General features: G+C 35.0%; 2 protein-coding genes across 3 annotated transcripts; one reads left to right on the top strand and one right to left on the bottom strand.

Moving 5' to 3' along the window:
* Positions 1-397: 397 nt before the first annotated feature.
* On the bottom strand, positions 398-11,821 carry LOC107476449 (uncharacterized). Of its 2 annotated transcripts, XM_016096264.3 has the most exons (25): positions 11,302-11,821; positions 10,483-10,650; positions 9,601-9,675; positions 9,178-9,256; positions 8,688-8,752; positions 8,513-8,602; positions 8,152-8,241; positions 7,928-8,014; positions 7,648-7,731; positions 7,367-7,486; positions 7,120-7,148; positions 6,902-7,034; positions 5,983-6,447; positions 4,708-5,249; positions 4,544-4,607; positions 4,306-4,408; positions 4,053-4,213; positions 3,449-3,574; positions 3,052-3,122; positions 2,518-2,580; positions 1,926-1,998; positions 1,701-1,820; positions 1,077-1,154; positions 853-903; positions 398-767 (listed from the first exon to the last, which is right to left on the bottom strand). In XM_016096264.3, the coding sequence occupies exons 1-25, from the start codon at positions 11,554-11,556 to the stop codon at positions 666-668; spliced, it is 3,294 nt and encodes a 1,097-aa protein (XP_015951750.1). In that variant the 5' UTR covers positions 11,557-11,821; the 3' UTR covers positions 398-665. The 2 variants fall into 2 exon arrangements, with proteins under 2 accessions (XP_015951750.1, XP_015951751.1); XM_016096265.3 differs by lacking the exons at positions 10,483-10,650; positions 11,302-11,821 and having other exon boundaries at positions 8,688-8,747; positions 9,601-9,651.
* Positions 11,822-14,690: 2,869 nt separating this feature from the next.
* LOC107476448 (vacuolar protein sorting-associated protein 41 homolog) lies at positions 14,691-22,373 on the top strand. The gene is made up of 19 exons (XM_016096262.3): positions 14,691-15,227; positions 15,587-15,856; positions 15,975-16,154; positions 16,350-16,610; positions 17,194-17,326; positions 17,413-17,503; positions 18,099-18,201; positions 18,698-18,801; positions 18,877-18,970; positions 19,076-19,231; positions 19,311-19,373; positions 19,537-19,602; positions 19,945-20,145; positions 20,525-20,602; positions 20,684-20,803; positions 20,891-20,971; positions 21,117-21,202; positions 21,477-21,558; positions 21,655-22,373. Exons 1-19 carry the CDS (start codon positions 14,964-14,966, stop codon positions 22,093-22,095), a joined length of 2,874 nt encoding a protein of 957 aa, XP_015951748.1. The 5' UTR covers positions 14,691-14,963; the 3' UTR covers positions 22,096-22,373.
* Positions 22,374-22,664: the final 291 nt, after the last annotated feature.

Below are 22,664 nucleotides of genomic sequence, written 5' to 3'. Positions count from 1 at the left end.
TAGACTAACATGATTGAGAAAAAAAATTTATACGTATAACATTACTCTTATATAAAACTCTACAACACTAATATTGCACTGAAATTAAATTCATATTTTAATTATTTATAGTACATCCGTAAGCGATAGGAAGAGGGTTGACGCGTTGCTAGCTAATAATTATCAGTCTCCGATGGAAAATTACCCCACCGACAACCAAATGCTAATGAATATTGATGGTTGAATACGAACTCTGCTATACTGACGTAATTACGAAAAATCTCAAAAAACAAATATTACAATTTTTTTTATTTGAGTAAAGTTCAAGGTACATAACTTTTCATTCAAGCAATTCAAATAAAATATTACACCATATATATTGACGCATTAAAGAGTTGGGAAAATACAGAGGGCCAACAAGAAGAATTATACGAGACTTTTATGTGATTAACATTATTGTACAATTACATGTTAATTTTCAAAGGACTATCTACAGCAAACCAGAATAAGCACAGATTTGGGAAAGACACTTAATAATTAATAGGGGACAAAGTATCGTGCGATTGATATACAATACCTTTACAAAGAGCTCTGCCAAAAATGGAAGGTGTGGGCGAAACGGAAGAAGCAATAGATTCTGTATGCCTGACCTCATACGCAACAAGAAGCAACTAAGACGGCAACTCTCATTCAATCTTTTCTAGTACTTCCAACCTCGTTTTCCTCTTCCAACCTTTCATAGTGGCAACAAGGTTGATCAACCCAACAATCTGGCTTTTAGTGTATTCCTGCAAGGAAAGGATGCTTTGTTAAAACACATCGGCAATAAAGAATTAAAGATAATGCATGGTAGTAGAAAGGTGCTGTTCTTACTGGATGTGCACGTGCCCAATGTACATATTCTGTCTCTGGTAGGTAATAAGCCTGGTTTGAAGTCCAAGAAAATATGTCCATGAATAACCAATAAATGTTGATTGCATAGAATAAGACTGAATATTGCAACTGATCAACGTAGCAACACGATCCAACTAATGCTACCCAAGTGACCAAAACTCACCTGTATTTAGAAACAATACAGTGGATAAGTTGTTACTTACCTTAATGAAAGTTTCAACCATTTGTAACTTGGGCTTCACATTAAACGACACAAAATGCTGTAAGCCATTGATCAAAACCTGGAAGAAAGACAAAAAACAAAGACCAACATAACTTTTAGAAGAATTACTTAATGAGCAGGAAGATTCATCAATATATTGATCATTGGCTGCATCACATAAGAATTTTTATTTCATAAGAAATTCATTTCTTCTAAGAATAGATTACTACTGCATCCATCAAATTACAATTTTTTAAAGGTTTTGAAACACATTAAGAAATCATAAAAATTGCACAAGACAATACTCTTATTTATAATAATACGGGAACCCTAATCTTAATCAGAGAAGGAAAAAATCATGAAATAAAAATATCAAAACATCCTGCAATATCACAGTAACAGATTCATATACTCCTTTTCAATGTATAATCTCATAATTTCAACAGGGTAAGCAGTATCTGTGGGTCTAATTTCCTACTGTAGATGCTGAAATCTTAAGAGACTTGCTAGTGGACGGGGAGGATGATGATTGAAATGAAATGAAAGGAGTAATACTCTACCAAACAAGCTCCAGATCCAATCTATTTAAAGCACTGTAAAAATTTTATTACAGCTCAGAAACAACCTGCAGATCCAACGACATTAGAGCTCTTCCTTCGTCACTACATCTCTTCACCCGTGAAAGTCCTTCAACAAGAGTTTCTGCTACGATTTCGAGCCCATAATCCAATAATAGGTCTTGAATCTCTAGGAGAAATAAATAAACAAACAAATTAAACAGAAAGGGTTTAACACACACTTGAAGAGTATGTCTCACTATAACGAGTAACTAATAATAAAAAAAGAATACCTCTTTCCGAAGTCCTCCATGAGCAAGTCGTGTTTTAAAATGCTTAAATTCACCCAGCAACAAATCAACATACCTACAATACAAGAGCTTAAGTTATAAGAGAAGAAGACAGAACAAATGTAGAAAAAAAGGGGGTCTGAATATAACTAAAGCTAAATGACACCAACATATCTAAATTTTCAAAGTTACTCACTCTGGTCCCAAGACTCAAATATCAATGAGAATCTGATGATATGAAACACATTCTGCAAAGATTCTTAGACTTGAATAGCAATACAAGCATGTGGAACTAAAATCCTAGAGTATCGTTTTCCTAAATTGAAAAATATTAATTAGTAGCTGCTAAACCGTTAGTCTCCCTAATTTCTTCACATAGTAAAAAACCCCATGTTTTCCTACTGTAAAATATCAGTGATCCAATATTGCAGATAAACTTTTGCAAGTGCCTGTAATTAATTGTTTATCTCTTGTATAAATTAGCAACTACCTAGACTTGATGTAATAGATTATAATATAAAGAGATAAAACTAAAAAAAATAAAAAGAAAAATAAAAAGGAAAAATTGGAACTCAGATAATCACAAAATACGAACCCATTATGCTCCATCCCAAGCTCTTTTACCTCCCATTTAGCATTGGCAATGCGCTCGACATACCTGTAAGAAGTTCGCTAAAAATTGTAAAGCTGAAATTATAGTTTAAAGTAATTACCATGGCCATGCAATAAATAAATAGTTCACCCCAAAAATCATGTCGAGACCTGTTTCCCTGTAAACTATCATACATTCATACCCACTATAAGTAGTGCTCAATATGATGTCAAAGACACTCCAGCTTATCATCAAACATTTACTAACAGTTGAGATGGTTATATGCCCTTAAAAATATACTTAAAGAAAAGGAATCCTTATTCGTTAAAATCTTTATACAATCCAAAAATACAATATAGGTTGTATTTTCCGCACGCTTTTTTTTAAAAAAAAAAAAAAAAGAAAATTCTGTTTCAAGTTCTCTTCAAAGATGATCATTCTACTATTGTGTCAATTCAATTGCAGAATGATCATATTTATTAGCACTCTGTCCAAAGCAACCTTGCAGACAACTAGCTTCATGTACTTTTGTCTTACCCATTAATGTGCAGCAATAATCTAACTGTTGTCCGATTAACATGCTCTACAAGATCAGGTACAGCATCCACCTAAAGAAACCATTATATATTAAAGATCATTGTTATCCATAGTTCAATATTTCATATCAGAAAATAGCCAACACAACCTTATGACACATAAAGATGAAGAATCAGACAAAACTGTATCCTAACAATCCAATCCAAAAATGAAATTCTACAGGACCTTGAACCTTGATTAATATGTATGCATGTGCAAATATCTAACTGATGTCATATTGTATTATTGTCATTATACAATTTTTTTAGTAACACTTGACAGAATCAAGTTAATAGATCTGTCAATATCTATTTACAGAATAGCTCAACCATCACATGGATATTAAGATTCCACTTACCAGATGCACAAAGAAATCTTCAAGTACAGTTGAATTACTTCGCAATAGCATTGATTGGAGATGAGCTTTGGATCTATTCAATATTTGAGCAACAACAGAGATAGTGTCAACAGCTACACATCTTTCCTGAAAAATAGAATTTACAGGGTCATGTGCTTATACTACAATGCATCTATATTTTAAAATCTAAACTACAAAAATAAAACAAGCCACAAGAGACTGCAATATAAACAACAATATGAAGCAAGAGAGGAAATATATTTCCGGAAAATAAAATGTCTCCTGAAGTGTAGCCTGGACAATAAACAAAGAAACAACCACGAAATGTTTTATGATGGAGTATATAATGCAAGTTGCAAATAAAAATTAATAAAAGATCTGTTCAACCAAATCTGAGTCCAGAATACTTTCTGTGCCAAATTCCAGAAAATAATAGTTTACACATACTATACAGATGGAATTTTCTAAATTATAACCAAATAAATAAATAAAAATAACAAAAAATTGTAAAGTTGAAAAGCAGTGGATTTTAGCTATGTGAAAACCTCTATCTTAGAACATGTGAGTCACTTTTCTTTGCCACAGAATAAATTAACATGAATACCTGGAGACCAAAAGAAGTTGCTGAAGAGTGACTGAAATTTGTGTTGGGAGGGCTCGTAGGCTTCAACTCTGCATGTACAAGATATGATGGTGAAGATGAGTGGGTCTTAATCCACTCATCACAATCTTGGCTTATTCTTGATAAGGCTGTCTTCAACCGATCTGCATCCACAATTGAAGTCAATTGCTATTTACAATAGCTCAATTGTATGTCACTACCAATGTGCAAGTATGTAATACACTATGCCACTTACAGTTGAGAGAGTTGCTTGAGCTTTTTCCACTTGAATTAGTGTTTTGCTGACCAAATATTTCATATATAAAATAGAAAAAAATTTCAAACAATTGGCACATTCCCTGCATCAATATACTCAATCAGGAAAAAACATTTAGAGAAAAATAAATAGATAAAGTACCATCAAGTTTATATGTGTAAGTTTAAGAGGAACGGGGAGGAGGTGGAAGGTAAAGTGGTGCAAACTAAAAGCCCACCTTAAAGAACTCAACATTTATTACTTCTAACTTCTGCATAAGCCTTGCATATTTATCCATAGACCTGAAATGTTCAAGACATAGAACATCCAGTTAAATACTTGTAACAACATAAGTATATGGAGGCCAAAAATTAGTTTTCTAGTCAAGAATGCAAAATTCACCTTAAAAGACACAAAGAAGATCCAGTTTGTGTAGTATTATCTTCATCATTACCATGAGAAGAGGGAACTCTTCGATGGGGTTTAGAACGACGACTTGGCAATTGACTGTCTTCATCAATAAAGTCAGCAAGAAGATCCTCATTTTCATCTTCTGAAACAGAATTGCCACCATTCATCTTGTTGGAATCATTCTTTCCAGGTGACTCTTTATCACCGTTAAAGTTGTTATTTGAACCTCCCTCAAGTTCACTATGTATTGATCCATTAGATTGGGAATAACCATGACCTTCTCTAGAGGCTGATAACTTATGCAAAAAAGGGTTTCCACCTTTAACCCAATTAGAGAACCCACTCCTTCTAGCACTGGTGTGAACCATGTTCATTGATTTGTCAGACTGGATTGCACCGGAATTAAGTGATTTACCACCAGATAAAGAAATTAGCGGTGCACCATCACCAGTAAGTCCAGCAAAGCTGACTAGTTGCACTGTATCTGGGGGTAATTTTAGCCAAGTCTCTTTATCTAAAACCATTTTTAGTGCCTAAAAAGAAAAAGTAACAAAACAAATTTAATCATAAATATAACAATGGAAACATTATAGCATCATTTGATCCATGTAGCCAACTCCACCTAGTGCTATAAGACTGTTATTGTATATATGGTAACGGAGACATGCACATCCATGAGGCACAGAACTGGGCAATTCAACAAGCCTGAGAGATTTAACAACTTTAGAGCCAATTAATTAGCATTGCCAGATTGAGTACCTCAACAAAAAGTAGAATTAATTAATTTTATAGCAAGTGACAAGTTATTTACTTTGCAATAGCTTTATCAAACTAGCAAATGTTCATGATTCTCCACACAATTATAGCACAAGAATTTATAGGATGAGCATTCTGGTATTTTAAGAATACATTACAGAAAACCAGCAGCGCTACAGATCGTGGAACAAAATGTAAGGTCACCATTTTTAGATTGAGAAATACAAAAATCTCTGTAATTTTGGTTATATCACAATTAAATTCATTAGAATACTGAACCAAAAAAAGATGTGCCAGAATGATGTTAACATAATCATCTTCAAAGTTGCAACATCACCCACTTAGAGATTACATATGATGCTAGAAAGCATATGAAACAGGAGACTTCATATGATACTGTACCTGCACTTTACATATCATACAAGGCTCTAAGGCACTGTATGAGACATTGCAATCAATATAATGTGAGTCTAGCATCCATGTAGAATGAAAAGGGATAGGGTTACTTACATGCACATTTTGTCGATGAAAAGCATTGAAATAGTTTTCACAAACGACCTTCAACTTCTGCCTGAACTCAACTGCTTCAACTCCACAAAAGGCTTCCCCAGCCAAAATGAAAACACTTAGATCTTCATAATTTCTCAAGAATTGGTGAATACTTGCAGAACATGCTGCAGGAGAAGAAAGTAAGACTGACATACGACTTGCAGTGAGATGCCACAAATTCTTGCGACCTCTTTGAAGGGTTTGTGAAACAAATGCTGTAGCTTCTTTGCGAAGATGGTACCATGGGGATTCACTGCTTGATGCCACAATATCCTCCTTACTAGCCTCATTTATGGGATCATGAGAATCAATGTATGATGGTCCAGTAGCTTCACTGTTTGTTGCAGGTTCCTCCCTACAATTGCTGCGGCTTCTTTCATCTGAATCAACTTCCTGGGCCATAGTTGAAGTTTGTGTTGCTGACTCCTGATATTAATATTGACCATATGCATTAAACTAAATAGCATGTATCGAACAACTATAGACGCTTTAATCATGAATTTACACGACACAGATAACTTGCTTCCCAATCTCAAGCAAATGATGGATGCATAAACTGAAATTTTTTGAGTTGAGAAAAGAATAGTCTGTCAGAGAATGATGATTTGCTCAACTCATCAAAACCAAATCAAGAAGTTATCCAACTCATATGTTGAATAAGATATTAAGATCATTTCTTAATCTTGACTGGATCATAGAACAAGAGAGTACATCCAAGAATGATCTTTTGCCTCCAAACATCTCAGAAATTTGAAAACATAAATAAACGCCAAATTTGACAAAAATTTACACATACATATTTGATAGCTTAAAGTAGAATACAAAAAAAACACAACAAATGGGGAAAATGTGTTTACTTCTAACGAACAAATAGATTTACCTTTCTCTCCAGCTGAAAATCCATAATTTCATGGTATGAACGCATAATGTCAAATAGTACAGCCAATGTTCTTAACAAGCATTGCCTAAATTTAGACTCAGGTATTTGAAGGCATAGGTCGCTGTAAGTGAGCCTGGAATTGAAAAACTAGCATATCAGTCAATCTAATGTAATATGAACCAAAGAGCGATTAAGAAGGCAGTAAATGAGAAATGTACCTACTATTTTGGGAAGCATCCTCCTCATCCTGCAAAAAATACTGATTAAATGAGTCTTAAAGGACCAAAATATGTAAACTAAGAGCAACACCGGTAAGCTTCAGCAACCAAAATGTCAACAATTCCACACTAAATTTAATTCACTTGTCAAGTGGGAAAATATGCTATTAAAATATCATGCTTCCTAAACAATTGCTTAATACAGATTATCTAGAAAGAAAATAGGCAAGAAAACATGCTTGCATACCTCGAGCACAATAGCCTTCAATACAGTGTGTGTTTCTGATATAACTTCTTGCATGAAGAAACTCTGTATCTTTTCAGCAAGACCAGCAGTATCCCCTATCAATGCATATGCATCTATTACCTGTATCACATCTAAGTGTTATTTCATTTACAATATGTTTCCAATAGCCTAATTGCGAATCACCGCATAACATAAAAGGTAAATGGGAGAGCATTGAAACACGTCGAGTGCTGGTGGAGAGAGAGAGAGAGAGAGAGGAGAGAGAGAGAGTTGAAACTCACTGTTATATAGCCATTTTCCTTGAATTGCTGACATACCCCCAATAAGAGAGCATCCAGCATCTGTAAAGTTTTTCCCAGCCAAACCTACATCGATAAGAAGATGAAGAATTACAGTCAAGTACACAAATAGTAAACAATGTCACAAGGAATATGTAAAGCTACATAAGTAAATGTGATTTATCCAATTACACAAATTCTACCAAATAAGGAGAATCTCAAGGACAAATCACTGCTCAATTTATCTTTGCTAAATTCTTCCTAATAGTCATTTAAAATTCACCTCCACACCCCGGCTCATCTCTTGTATTACTGAAAGCTCTGACAAACTATCCAAGAGTTGCAAATACTCAGAGAGGACTTGAAATGCCTACATAATAATCAAATATAAAAAAAATAAACAACAGAGACATTGGATAAAGTCCATGAAACTAAGAAACAAACATTTGATCTAAGTTGGGACTAATTATATGCAATCTCCATATTAAAACGTATATAAGAGCCTACTTTGCAGTAATTTCCTTCTTCCGCAAGAGATTCAAGTGTCGCTTGCATGTCCAACGCACGTTGAAGCTCACTCAAGATTGGAAGAACGTCCTATAAGGAAAATCATGCGTTCAAGAAGTTGTCACCATATATTATATGAATGCATGGACATACCCCAACCCAAACCCCCCCCCTCTTTTCTCCCACAAGAAAAAGGTGTCCTTGGCTAAATTACATTTATTTCCCCACAATCAATTCATGAATAACATGAAAATCAGTTTCGACAGTACATCATAGAACAGTGTCATGAAAATAGGGAAAATTTAAGCACAAGCATTTTATAAAAGCCTCTACAGAGTATGTACAAAAGAGAGAAATATACCAGAAGTGCTTGTTTCTTTTTTGAATGTGAATTCACAATGAGATCCCTTGAAACCTCATTCATAGATGAGGTCAAATGTCTTCTTCCATTCTGCAAACCATTAAAAAAATAGAGTAAAGGACATATAGAGCATTAGAGCAACAGCAATATTTGCTGACACCATCATGATACTTACCATGCATATGACATTTGCAATTCTCAAGTCTTTTTCTAATTCTCTGACCAAATCCATCCCCTTCACTGACCAAAAGTAAGTATCAGCTTCTTAGCCAAAAAAATCATAATAAACAAAATCATCCAAAGACGGAACTAGCATTGCTTGCACCCAACTTCAAAATTTGTCAATGAACTTAGACAAAGAATGTTGATTATTTAAACCAGAAATGATATGCCATACTTCCAAATATATTAACTCATTAATTATAGAAATAGGATTCAAACATTATCTGGTCAACCAACAAGCTATTGACTTATTTATACAAGAATCTATCCAATACCCAGGAAAATCAACAACCAATAACCCCAAAATAAGCAAATGTGAGTGTACAACAGAAAAGAAATGCAAAACAATATTTATGTCATGCATGGTTGATGTACTGCAAGTCTGTAACTTGCACATAGAAGGTGACCAAATTCTCTAAATTCAACTCGAGTCTTGATCTTACCCATTACTTCATGATGCTGCATAACATGCCGAGATAATCGTTCTGCTACTCTGTCCAGTTGTGCTAATCTAAGGGCAGCCTATATGAAAGAGGTCAAAGCACCTTGTTAGGGAAATTCATAACATGTAATGGAACTAACTCAATGGACTAACAAGAATCACACAGAGAATAATAACAATAATCATGATAGTGAAACCAAACTAAGAAAAACCGCAATGCTCATTGGAATATGTTCTTAACAGGGGGTCAAAGGGAAACATGAAACAGTAATTTCCCGCAAGCTGATAATCATATGATGGATGCCTTGATTTTTTGTTGAACAGAAGAATGACTTAGCACAAAACATAGAACGATTCCCCCCTTAAAGATAAGAAAGAGTTAAGCATACCCCACAACAGCAGGATTGGAAAACATGAACTATACCTGTTTTTCTAAATATGTAAGCTCATCATCTTCAGCTGGAGTGTGCTCTAGAACATGCTTAATTGGGTCAAAATCCTGCATAGAAGTTTATATAAAATATTTTAGTGGAAATTTGCACAAAACCCACTCACCTTGTAGTGATTTAATGTCATTGAATTTTTCAGTTTTCTCTAACAATGTTTCAAAAAAAATTAGAGGCAACACTACTAAGAATGATTTATTGTTCCCTAATAGTTTGTAGATAGACATGGTTTAGACGCTATGGAATTGCTTGACCATTTAATAGTGAGGCAAGGCTCAGTTGTTACCTCATCAGTAATTCAGTATATATGTTAAGTATAAAGCTTATATAAATAGCAGTATGTCATCATGTCAACAGGAGAAGTTATAAGCAAAGGTAAAGATGGTGAGAGAAAGACAAGGTTTTGCAAATAAGCCGTGAATCAAAAGAAATAAATTCTCAAACAGAAATTATAAATGGATATGGATTCACATTGTCAGAAGCTTGGTTCTAAGTAGGACTATCATATATTAGTGAGGGATAAGTTTGCAAGTACCAATTTTTACCAATTTTTCTAACATGAAGTGTAATATCATTAGGTTAAAGCTACAACAAAACTAATTCTTACAAAGAAGAATGACGTGCTCTAAATTCTAGAGTTCACAACCATGTCAAGTTTTCTTGAAACAGATAAATACTCAGAAATTCCTACAAGTTTTTTTTATAATTGTACAATCTTCCAATAAACATGGACATATTTAATAGTTCTCTTCTGATTAAGCAACATGAACTCCATATAACAACAGTTTCATTGTCACAAGGGAAGTTGCAAGAAAAAATCAATATGAAATTAAAACTAAATAGATACATGCAAGCAGCACCTCCTCATAAAATTCATCCTCTAGTTCCTCCACCACTTGGCTATTTGGTCTGCTACCATATATTGAACTCAGTTCTTCTGAACTTGATGAAAGACAATACCTCTGATGAGGAGGTAATCCTGCAAGAGCACGAGCTACAGCAGCTGCAGCAGCAGCTCGAGCTGGAACCTGTTCAACAAGATTTATAAAACATGAAAACAACAAATCAAAAAAGAAGTCATTCGTTTGAATAACTGAACACTACCAGCAAGAATGCAAATGTGAAAAGCAACATAATTATAGAGAGCATTCACTGCTAGGTTCACTGGTAGGTTTAAGACATTATCAAAATATTAGTAGACCTAAGCTATCCAGAATTCAGAACCATCAACTTTCTGGACAATAGCTCTTCATCCTCACTAAAGAGTCAAACTACTGCAATATTAGAACAAATTTCCTAACAAGTTGCAAGTCAATGTGAGAGCGGATGCAAATGTCATTCCAAATTAGAAGAAGACTCCATGCGTATGCAATGCAACCACGACTTAAATCCATGATCTCATGCACGAAATTTTAAAGTGACTTATAATCAGTACAGCCATAACATCGAAATTAGAATCCCGCAGTTTATTACCAAATTCAAAACTCTGCACTACATACATATAAACACATTAGAAGCAACAGAACTTACGCATCATCACATTCCCAAACTGACAATATCCATAACCAAATCCTCCTCACAGTTCAACAATCCAATCGCACTACATTATCCAAAACCAAAACCAATAAAGCATTACCAAATTCAGCTCCACGTGAATTTCGAGTGACAGAATCGATTACCTCGGGGCGATCGGAGACGGAAGGGATCAAGCCGAGAGACCTAGCGGACCTAACGGAACTCAAGATCTTTTCGCCGACTTTAGAGAGATCCATAGCTCCTCCTCCCTGAGAGAGCAAGAAGAAAGGGAGCAAGAAGAAAACCCTAGAGCTATCGATCCCCTCGCTTACTTCGCCATTATCAGTGTTAAAGCTGCTGGTATTGAGTGTGAACGGATTCCCGAGAACGCTTGCAAAGGGGAAAAGATTCGGCTGCATAATCTAGCTCAACGCCACTCTCATGGTTGTTCACTGGAGAGCGAGTGAGATCTGAGCGGTTAATGGTTTATATACTAGCAGCGAGTGAGAGATAGAAGCTCGATGGAAAAAAAAATAAGTGTGTGTGTGTGTGTATAGAGTAAGGTGTGGTGGTTGGAACTAGTTACTGATTGTGTGGATGCGAAGGTGGTTGTTACTTGTTTGGCGGTGCTTTGTGCTGAAGAGGAGTGGATTGGAATTTTATTCTGATCGGAGACTGACTTTTTGGAGCTTTTATCGCCTAGATAATTCACGTCGTCCAGGTGGAATTCAAAAAAGAGTAAAAATTAGCTACGCGGAAGCTCTTACCATTTTCGATTTTTCGCTCCTTTTTTCCGGTTTCCCCCTTTTTTATAGTTAATTTTTTATGAACCGGAAGTAATAAAAAATCATAAACCTGCCAATGCATACTAAATCCTATAAAATACTGTAAATAATTTAGTAGGGAGATGTTTGAATTTAGGTTTGAACTTTATCGTTATAATGATATATTGATATTGATTCTTTTAAAATAGTAATTGTAAATTTAATTGTTTTACAAATTTGTATAAATTTTTCTTTTGTAATTTACACTAATATTTTATAAAAGAGAAAATGACATATAAACTTTTAATTTTTTTTGAGACAATTTCATACCTCAATATTAGAAAATATAACACCATCCATTACTATTTAAAAGGCACGACATATGAAGCTTTTTAATTTTTATACAATCTTTTTTACCAAACGTAACAGAGTCAACTTATGCGATGTACAAACTACAAAGTGTCCATGTGTCGTCCATGTGTACGTAATGGGACTGAAATGGCGTCATTTGAAAAATAGTGAGTGTAGCCATTGAATTTAAACATAATACTAAGAATGCCATTTTATACAGTCACACACACAATTATATCAAAGCCTTAGTACATAGAAGAGTGACGTTGTCCGTAAAAAAAACAATGATTGATCATTGTTGTTCCACTATTGTTGTTCTAGGAAGTAGCTATGATCAAGCTTTGCTGGTATAGCTGTTTTTGTCTTGCACGGTGGTAAGTACATTTTTCTTGAAACTTATTGTATAGTATTTAATATTTGTGCTTTTTGCTAAAAAATATTGCAAATAGGTGATGTGTTTGTTGTTTCAGTTTTTTATCACAGGACTACTTTTCAAAAGCACCCAGGGGTGGGTTAGTTTATCTTCGTAGTCAAATTGAGGGGCAATGTTTTTACCAATGAACTTCGATTTTATCAATTTTGGTGATCTAATCACACTGTTAATTAAACTAAATTATCAATCATAAAGAAGCCTACTGTATGATCCGAAGAGAAATGACATAGAGTTTGAGAGGTGATACAAACATCAATCGAATGGGATCGGCTAAAACGAAAAACAAAAACACTAATGAGTTTTATATATTTTTTTATCATCTTCTTTTATATATTTATTGATCATCCTAATGATGATCAAAAGCTTGCAAAAAGTGTTGATAAAAAAGATGTGGATCCAGTTGAGGTAGAAAATTTAGGTGACTTATCTTCTATTTATGTTAGCTACGAGATTGTAGAGGATAAGCATCCTCCTCCCGTTTATGAAAATAACCATAAGAGTGATGAAGATGGTTAGCTACGAGATTGTAGAGGATAAGCATCCTCCTCCCGTTTATGAAAATAACCATAAGAGTGATGAAGATGGTGATGACAACGGTGATGGTGACAATATCATTAAACTGTCAAAAGAAAGATGAAAGAAGAATCACTATCTTTTAGGAAAAAGAATAAGTCAAAGAAAAAGCTAAAAAATTAGTCTACGCAAGTGTCTAAAAAGAAGAAATTTAATGCAAGAAGAGGAGGTTATAGTAGAAAAGGGTCATCAAAGTTGAATAGTTCTGCTGATCAGCATAATACAAATGATTCGAGAGAGGAGGATTTGAATTTGGAACAATATTTGCTACAATTGAGAGGTTCAAAGAGGTTGTTAAAGATTTATTTATTGTTGAAGAGAGAGAATTATTTTGGATAAAGAATGACAAGAAAAATGGTGAAAATTGGGGACAAGGATAAAGAGTGTTATTGGGGCTCCTCATTTGTCTTACAATAAGGTATTGCAGTGCTTCTAAGTTAAAACATATAAGATTGAGCACATTTGTACATGACAGTTATAAAGCAATATAGCTGATCAACACTTGATCAACAAAAAAATGGAGAAAAAGATGACCATCCATCTACACATGACTACTTATGAGGTCATAGATTTTATGAGAAAATAGTTTGACCTAACTATATATCTAAAGATGATTTATAAAGATGTAAAAGAGGTAAGAGAGATGATCATTGGTAATGAGAAAGAACAATACAAAAAGTTAAGGAACTACTTGTCAGAGATCAGAAATAATTCAAGATCTACTACACAGTTAGAGGTAATTCTAATACCATAGTCACTCATTTTTGACAAAAATGTATGCTTCGATGCTTGCAAACTTGGGTTTTATTCATAATTTTATGTGTTTATATTTTAATCTATTTTATTAGATAATTTTATTAGGTATGTTGAAAGAATTTACTAATTGATTCAAAGACAAAGTCTTCGTAGATTTGAGTAAGGGTTTATTATTGGCTAATGAGTTGCTGTATGTACAAAATGCGATTCAAACTCCAGACATTTATTTAAACAGACGAGTGAATTAATCAATCTACCAATCCAAATTGGTTTAATGAAAATTTGTTAATTGGACTATTAAATCCATTTTTACTCATTTACATTTACAAACAAAGGCCGAAACTCATCTTTGTCTAACATAATAAAGCCCACGACCTCCATTGAATGCACCAAGCACCATGCACCAAATTTAGAAGGGAGCCTGAGGAGGTGTGTGCTGGTTTATTTGTGGGCTTAGGCCCTGTCCACGAAAAACTCACAAAAAAAAAAAAAGGAGGAAAAAATCAATAAAAAGGACTGCAAGTCTGCACCGCAAAAAATAAATAAAAAATTGCTTCTCACTAGCACAGCACAAAATTACAACACCCTTGAGTTCTATCCTTTGTCGTTTACCCCGTTAATTAATCACCCTAACTACTACAGTACTCCTACTAATGCTAGTTAGCTAGCTAAGCACCGTTTCTAAGCATTTTCTATTCACGAACCTTCCATTCATCACTTCCCACTTTCCCCCCTTTGATTCACCATTCAACTTCAACGACAATTTTCCATTTCAACCACAATTAAGAAGAATATATATAACATAACAAAATAGTAAAAATAAGAACGGGGATTTTCTCAGAGAAAGGAGGAAGGGAAAATATTTTCTGCTGCAACCAAACAGATCCGTTCTCTCATCGGAGGAGAAAAGAAGTCCAGAACCACGAGGCAGCCGGGGATAACCATCCGAATGGCTCCGATTCCGTCAGAGAACGGTGTAGATGGAGACGACGAGAGAGAAGAAGAGGAAGAGGAAGAAGTTGAAGAAGACGAAGAAGAGGAGGAGGAAGAAGAAGATGAAGAGGAGCCACGGCTTAAGTACCAGAGAATGGGAGGGAGCATACCTACGATGCTTGCCACCGATGCTGCGTCATGCATCGCCGTCGCCGAGCGGATGATCGCGCTCGGCACTCAGGGCGGCACTGTTCACATCCTCGATTTTCTCGGCAATCAGGTTCACTACTACCCTTTTTTTTTTGTAGTTGTCGCACTTTGTTCCTAACCTAATTTACTGCTTCAGCCTGTGTGAATTCGAGCTCTTATTGCTCAAATTGGACCTGGATAGATCGAATTCGAGGGTGAATACTGAATACAATTAGTTCTTGTGTTCGATGTCCATCAATATACTGGTTTTGAAGTTTGTGCCGCATATTCGGATAAATTTATGATAGCTAGGTTTCTCAAATTAAAAGTATTTTTATGATAGCTAGGTTTTTAGTTAGCTGTTGTCACTTGTCATCTGATAGTGATGGCAGAATGCTTGGATGATTGTGGTGTTGCTATTTTTTAATTTGTTAGAGCCACTTGTTGCAGGTGAAAGAATTTGCCGCCCATGCTTCCGTTGTCAACGACCTTAGCTTTGACATAGAAGGGGAATTTATTGGAAGCTGTTCTGATGATGGATCAGTTGTTATAAACAGTCTCTTCACCGATGAGAAAATGAAATTCGAGTACCAACGACCAATGAAAGCGATTGCATTGGACCCAGAATATGCAAGGAATGCGTCTAGGAGATTTGTTGCTGGTGGTTTAGCAGGTCATTTGTATTTAAATTCGAAGAAATGGTTGGGCTATCGTGACCAGGTTTGTAAGATCATTTTAACCTTTTCATCTATCTCTCAATGTTACTTTTTGGTTTGTCAGCTAAATAAATACCCTGCCCTATACCTAACGATCTCCCCACATCCAACAAAAAATAAAGGTTTTGCATACCGGGGAAGGCCCAATACATGCTGTGACATGGAGAACAAGTCTTGTTGCTTGGGCAAATGATGCAGGGGTGAAGGTTTATGATACTGCCAATGACCAGCGTATAACATTTATCGAAAGACCGCGAGGAAGCCCACGTCCTGAGCTTCTGCGTCCTCACTTGGTTTGGCAGGTTTGTCAACAATTCATGTTGGAATGCTATTGGGTTATATCATGCTGGCAAGCAGAGTCCACTGCTATGATTGAAGACTTGTTTAACTGCTTTGAAGTTTGAATATCAGCAGTAGCATTATTTCATTTGTTATTGCATCTTTACTTGAGAAAAAATGTTGCAAGTTGTAACTTAATATCTGTTTGATGCTTACAGGATGACACCCTCTTGGTTATTGGCTGGGGAACATCTGTGAAAATTGTTTCTCTAAGGACAAATAACCATAAAGCAGCCAATGGGACATACAGGCAAGTTCCTTTGTCTGGTATGGTACAGGTTGATATTATGGCATCCTTTCAGACTGGCTATTTCATATCAGGCATTGCCCCCTTTGGTGATGTATTGGTAGTTCTAGCTTATATTCCTGGAGAGGAAGATGAAAATAAGGATTTTAGTAGTACCGCTCCTTCGCGGCAGGTAATATATATTCGTTTCATATGATGGAAAAATCGAAACTCTAACTTAATGCTCGTTCCTTTCTTTTACCTCTTATAAGCTATAACCATTAATCTGAGTTCATTCTTCTGCATTCTCACTTAAAATAAAGGGAGCTGTTTTTTAGAATTTCAATTTACACTTATCATTCTGGTCCACAATACTTTGATATATTGGAAGTTTGGAATTTATTTTATTTTTATGTGATGTATAAAATAATGAACTGGCTTAATTGGAAAATCTTACATTTCTTTATAATATTGGATAAGGTACAGTACCAAACTTATTGAGGGTATATATCATTTTAATTAATATTTTTTGTAATTCAATTCCTAACTTGCATAATTTGCTTCTGTAGAGAGTGTTTTAACACATAATTGCATATTGTTAGCTGCATTTAATTACGTGATGAATAAATAAATTAATTATGTGTTTAACATATAACACATAATTCCATGTTGCATGTTTTAGAATAGAAGAGAAGTGAGGTGTACTTATGTTGTCCTCCTCATTTAATTTGGAGCTTTGCTATGTTTGTAAGGCAAATAAATATAATTTTCAACAGGGCAATGCACAAAGGCCAGAAGTTAGAATAGTATCATGGAATAATGATGAACTTTCAACTGATGCTCTACCGGTACATGGGTTTGAGCATTACAAGGCGAAAGACTATTCTCTTGCTCATGCTCCTTTCTCAGGTTAAAGTTTGGTTAGTGTTGTTTAGGTTTGTGTTTTCAGAATGGAGTAGTTCTACCTCAAAATATTTGTTTTCATTCACATGTAGGTAGCAGCTATGCTGGTGGTCAGTGGGCTGCAGGTGATGAACCACTTTACTATATTGTATCCCCAAAAGATGTAGTTATTGCAAAGCCAAGGTTACTTTTAGTTTCTTTATCCTTATTTGATGTTATCAAGTTTTGATGCATTCACATTGAATTATCATCACCATTCACCATAAAAAAGATGGTAAACATGTCACCTTGACTTGCCAGCTGACTGGTTGGCACGGAAGAATGTACCGACCATTCTGTTTCACATATTGATGTTGTCAATGATATTATCAGGAACATCATTGGTTAATCTTTTTATTAATAACAGTTGAAGTCTCATGGTGCCTACTAAATATTGCTGTCCTCTGTGTGAGATTCTTCAATTTAACAATTGCCAAAGGAATACAATCCTTCTTTAAAATATATTTTTTTTGGTTTTCAGCCAATAACTCACTTCCCCTTCAATGTAAGCTGTTATTGCCATTAGCACTGTGAGCAAATTACTTCATTCATCACTACCCTCAAAGGACTTGAACTGTTGAACATTCAAGTCAAAGCAAACTAAGTTTGTCCTGGATCAAACTTCGCTGAAACACTTTATATTATGTTTAAAATGTGAAGTTTGTGCTATAAGATTCTATACCTAGTAAAAAATAGTAAATTAAAATTTGGATAGAAGTTTATGCATTTTAATAATCAGGGATACGGAAGATCATATTGCTTGGCTTCTTCAGCATGGGTGGCATGAAAAAGCTTTGGCTGCAGTTGAATCTGGTCAGGGACGCAGTGAACTACTTGATGAGGTAGAGATTTTTCAAATCTTTTTATAATAATTAAAGTTGGATGTGTAAAAATGTAGAATAACATAGAACATAACTGGAATAAGGACATACATATATGCTGCTGAAGGCACTTGTTTATGTTGATTGCATGTATCTGAAGGTTCTTCAAATGTTCTGTTTCTCAGTAAATCTTTTACTTTTTCATAATTTATTTTGCTCCCAATAATACTACATAATATTATACACTCAAGATGCAAGCTCAAAAGAAAATGAAATGCAATCTCTATATCTGCCCATTTAGTTAATTAACATTGCATGTATAAAATTGATTTCTTTAATATTGAAGCTTGATTGGTGTTCTGTTTTTCATCTCATTTTAATATTTGTTTCTATAGAAAAGCCATACCATATGTCATGTATTACATGTCTTGGTCAATGAATTGTTACCTTCTGCAGAATTTGCCCATTTTTTAGCTAATTAAGACTTAAATTTTCATTTTTACTACTATCTTTGCAGGTAGGATCGAGGTACCTAGATCATTTGATTGTGGAACGAAAATATGGTGAAGCAGCTTCTCTATGTCCCAAGTTGCTGCGAGGATCAGCTTCAGCATGGGAGAGGTACTGCATGGCATTAGTAGTTTTGTTTGCAGTTTGTGATTTGTTATTCAGTTACTGATGGAATGTATTCAACAGATGGGTATTTCACTTTGCCCACCTTCGTCAACTCCCTGTTTTGGTTCCTTACATGCCAACAGAAAACCCTAGACTACGTGATACTGCTTATGAGGTAGGCTAAAACAAAGCAGTCGCTTTCAAAACTAATGTGCTTACGTGGTATCTGTTTTGAACTGATGTGGGACCAAAAACTTTGATTTTGATTTTGGTTCTACAGGTTGCCCTTGTGGCATTGGCTACAAATGCATCTTATCATAAGGATCTCTTGTCCACTGTGAAATCATGGCCATCTGTAATTTATTCTGCGTTACCTGTAATTTCAGCCATTGAACCTCAGCTCAATACTTCATCCATGACCGATTCGCTCAAGGAGGTTAGCCTGATTATTATATTTTTCTTCTTTGAATCTTTTTGACCATTTTGGACATTAACTTGTACTTGTTCTTTGTCAGGCATTGGCAGAGTTGTATGTTATTGCTGGGCAATATGATAAAGCATTTTCATTTTATGCTGATGTACGTTTTCTGATTAATTTTTCCAGTGTTCAGGCAGCTATTAAATTAATTAAATATCATTCAAATGCTTTCATAGTAGGATAAATAGTCTTTAGTCTATTTTGTTTTGACTGTTAATTCACTTCCCTTTTCTTGTTTCTTTTTCTTTTATTTGAAATTTCAGCTTATGAAACCAGAACTCTTTGATTTCATTGATAAATATAACCTACAAGATTCAATCCATGAAAAGGTAAAATTATACTTTGTAGCAATTGATCTTCAAATTTCATGTTTTTATATGATTTTGTGGTATTCTCTGATGTGCAAAATCATATTTCTCATCTTTGTTGGCATTCTATCGCAGCATCCGATGAGTTTCATTTACAAGCTTCAGTGTAATATATTAGAATCTTGAGCAAAAATGTTTGCAATAATTGTGGATTGAGATTGAACATTTCTCAGACATTTATAGGGTTAAAAAAGTAGATTGATCTTCTTCTTGAAGATGGACATATTTTCATGTTCTATCTTGTTTTTGTTCTCATTAACTGATAAATGGACTGTTACTTGTTTACTTTTGCTTCTTGTTCAGGTTGTCCAATTGATGATGTTGGATTGCAAGCGTGCAGTTCCTTTATTGATCCAGCATAGGGACTTAATAAGTCCACAAGAAGTTGTGAAGCAACTTCTAAATGCTGATGTTAAGTGTGACTGCAGATACTTTTTACATTTGTATCTCCATTCACTATTTGAAGTAAATCCGCATGCTGGGAAAGACTTTCATGATATACAGGTAGGCTATTTTCCTTTCATTTAAGCATTGCAGGCTTCCTTTTGTTTGGGAGCTAAGGTGAACCTTATTGCTGCAAATTTGTGTTTGCAACCTTTTAGGTTTTAACAGACTCTAGCCATGCCCTGCTTTTGTAATGCATTTCTTTGTGATAATCCGGCTACTTCATTATGTGCTTCAATTGTAATACCATACCCATATTCATATACCATATGCATTTCGGTGATGGGCTTTTCCGCATTTATCTTCAAATAGTGCCTGGTTGTTATGATATTTGTTTTGTGCTGCTTAACATGAATAATGGTTCGTATGTGCTGAATGCAATTAAAAGTTACGTTCTATGACCTTCAATAATCTGGTTTTTTTGGTCTTATGTGCATAGGTAGAACTCTATGCAGATTATGATCCAAAGATGCTGCTACCTTTTCTACATAGCAGCCAGCACTATACTCTTGAGAAGGTTTGTGGTGAACCAATGGCAACTTTGACCATTGTATGTATGCATTCACATGTGAATCAAATTCTCAATTCATCTTTTCAGGCCTATGAAATTTGCACTAAAAAAGAGCTACTGAAGGAGCAAGTTTTCATCTTAGGAAGGATGGGAAACTCAAAGCAAGCCCTAGCAGTTATTATAAATAAACTGGGGGACATTAAGGAGGTGTTTCTCTTTCTTTATTGAAGTGGTTTTCTGAATCTTGAATCAGAGATTTAGGGATTAAGTTTGAGGTGGTTTTTTGTTATACAGGCTGTAGAGTTTGTCACTATGCAGAATGATGATGAACTCTGGGAAGAATTAATCAAGCAATGCATTGACAAGCCTGAAATGGTATATCATGATAACTGGATTGTGCATTTAAATATGGGCCTGTTTTGTTGCTTTTAGAATAATTTGTTCCCTCTAAAATAATTTGTTGCTTTTAAATATCCTGCTCTTTCTCAGCCTACTCTGAACGTGGTTTTTTGAACAACAGGTGGGCATGCTATTGGAGCACACAGTTGGAAATCTTGATCCCCTCTACATTGTAAATAAGGTTCCCAATGGGTTGGAAATACCTCGGTAAGTAATAAAATTATAAAGGTGATTTAATGTAACAGCAATCATGGAACATACATAGGCAAATTGTTGGTACACATAAGGTTTTCAATGGGTTGAAAATACGTCGGCAAGTAATAGATGTGGTTTAAGGCATATTACATTATCTAATCATAGAACATATGCAGGTAAAAGTATTAGTATTTGTAGTTCTCATTAATTAGGGACTACCTTTCTCACTATTTCTGGTTATATGCTGCATGTTTGCAAAACTTTAATTCTGTTTGCTTTTCTACAGGCTCAGGGATCGGCTGGTTAAAATTATCACTGATTACAGGACTGAAACTTCGCTTAGACATGGGTGCAATGATATCCTTAAGGTTTGTTTTTCCTCTTCACTCCTCATCCTTCACTAAGCAGAAAGGAAAATTCTAGAATCTCATGAACTTGATACCTTACAATATCTCACTGAATAGGCGGACTGTGTCAACCTTTTAATCAAGTACTACAAGGAGGCACGGCATGGAATTTCTTTAGGTAGTGAAGAAGACGAGCCACGAATCAAAAATAGTGATACTCATGATTCTTCAAAATCCCTTGGTCTGAGAAACATGGAAGTGAAGTCAAAGACCAGGGGAGGTGGAAGATGTTGTATATGTTTTGATCCTTTCTCTATACAGAATGTTTCAGTCATTGCTTTCTTTTGTTGTCATGCTTACCACACAACTTGTCTCACGGATTCGTCGTACACTAGTAATAATAGCAAGAAAGAGATTAAGAGCAATTCCCGAGAAACATATGATGATTACAATGATTATATGGATGAGGAGGAGGAGGAGGAGGAGGAAGAGGATGAAGAAGCCGAATTGGGTGCCCCTCGAATGCGTTGTATATTGTGTACTACTGCTGCTAGTTGAATGTGCTTGTGGTGTTGTATGTGTCAACGGCTTTTTTGTTTGCATGATTTGAGGTTTGAGTATAGTTCCTTCCCATGCACGAGGAATGTGTGTATTATCATCTTGTCAATTTTTTCAATATGATTATATAGTTTTTCTTTTTCTTTTTCTTTTGTGTAATTACCATGTTACGTAGTTTTTCTTTTTCTTGAAATGTGTTCTTTTGGAGAGATCACGATAAACTTAGTAGTTGAATGAGTACATTTGGAATTTCAGCAAGTGGTTTAAAATTCGTAGTATTCCATTGAGTGATAGGTACTTCAAGAAGCGAAAAGTGAAATATGACTAAATTTTACATCTAAATTTCTTCATGTCACCTTCAATGCTAAATGACCCAAAAGAAACATCGTAACAGCACTAAATTCGAAGGTATGTTACGGTAGGTGATTCACCACATTCACAATCTTCTTGCCCCCTAGGCATTAACTCATTTATTTACCATTATAGTATTTCGAAGAACTGGAAATGCTGTATTAAGCAAAATGCTTCAATTGGGGTGATTAAGACCCTTTTCATGTATACACATCGAG

Source organism: Arachis duranensis, chromosome 3 (genome assembly GCF_000817695.3).
Source record: "Arachis duranensis cultivar V14167 chromosome 3, aradu.V14167.gnm2.J7QH, whole genome shotgun sequence".
NCBI classification, from domain to species: domain Eukaryota; kingdom Viridiplantae; phylum Streptophyta; class Magnoliopsida; order Fabales; family Fabaceae; genus Arachis; species Arachis duranensis.
This window is presented reverse-complemented; position numbering and strand designations above follow the sequence as displayed.

Excerpts from the sequence above, each read along its gene's own strand:
- LOC107476449 (XM_016096264.3), bottom strand. The coding sequence starts at position 11,556 with ATGCAGCCGAATCTTTTCCCCTTTGCAAGCGTTCTCGGGAATCCGTTC. Across the intron at positions 4,214-4,305 it reads CTCAAGCAACTCTCTCAACT|ATCGGTTGAAGACAGCCTTA; the intron begins GTAAGTGGCATA and ends TTGTGGATGCAG. Across the intron at positions 2,581-3,051 it reads TTATTGCTGCACATTAATGG|GTATGTCGAGCGCATTGCCA; the intron begins GTAAGACAAAAG and ends AACTTCTTACAG.
- LOC107476448 (XM_016096262.3), top strand. The coding sequence starts at position 14,964 with ATGGCTCCGATTCCGTCAGAGAACGGTGTAGATGGAGACGACGAGAGA. Across the intron at positions 16,611-17,193 it reads GTACCGCTCCTTCGCGGCAG|GGCAATGCACAAAGGCCAGA; the intron begins GTAATATATATT and ends AATTTTCAACAG. Across the intron at positions 20,804-20,890 it reads AACTGGGGGACATTAAGGAG|GCTGTAGAGTTTGTCACTAT; the intron begins GTGTTTCTCTTT and ends TTTGTTATACAG.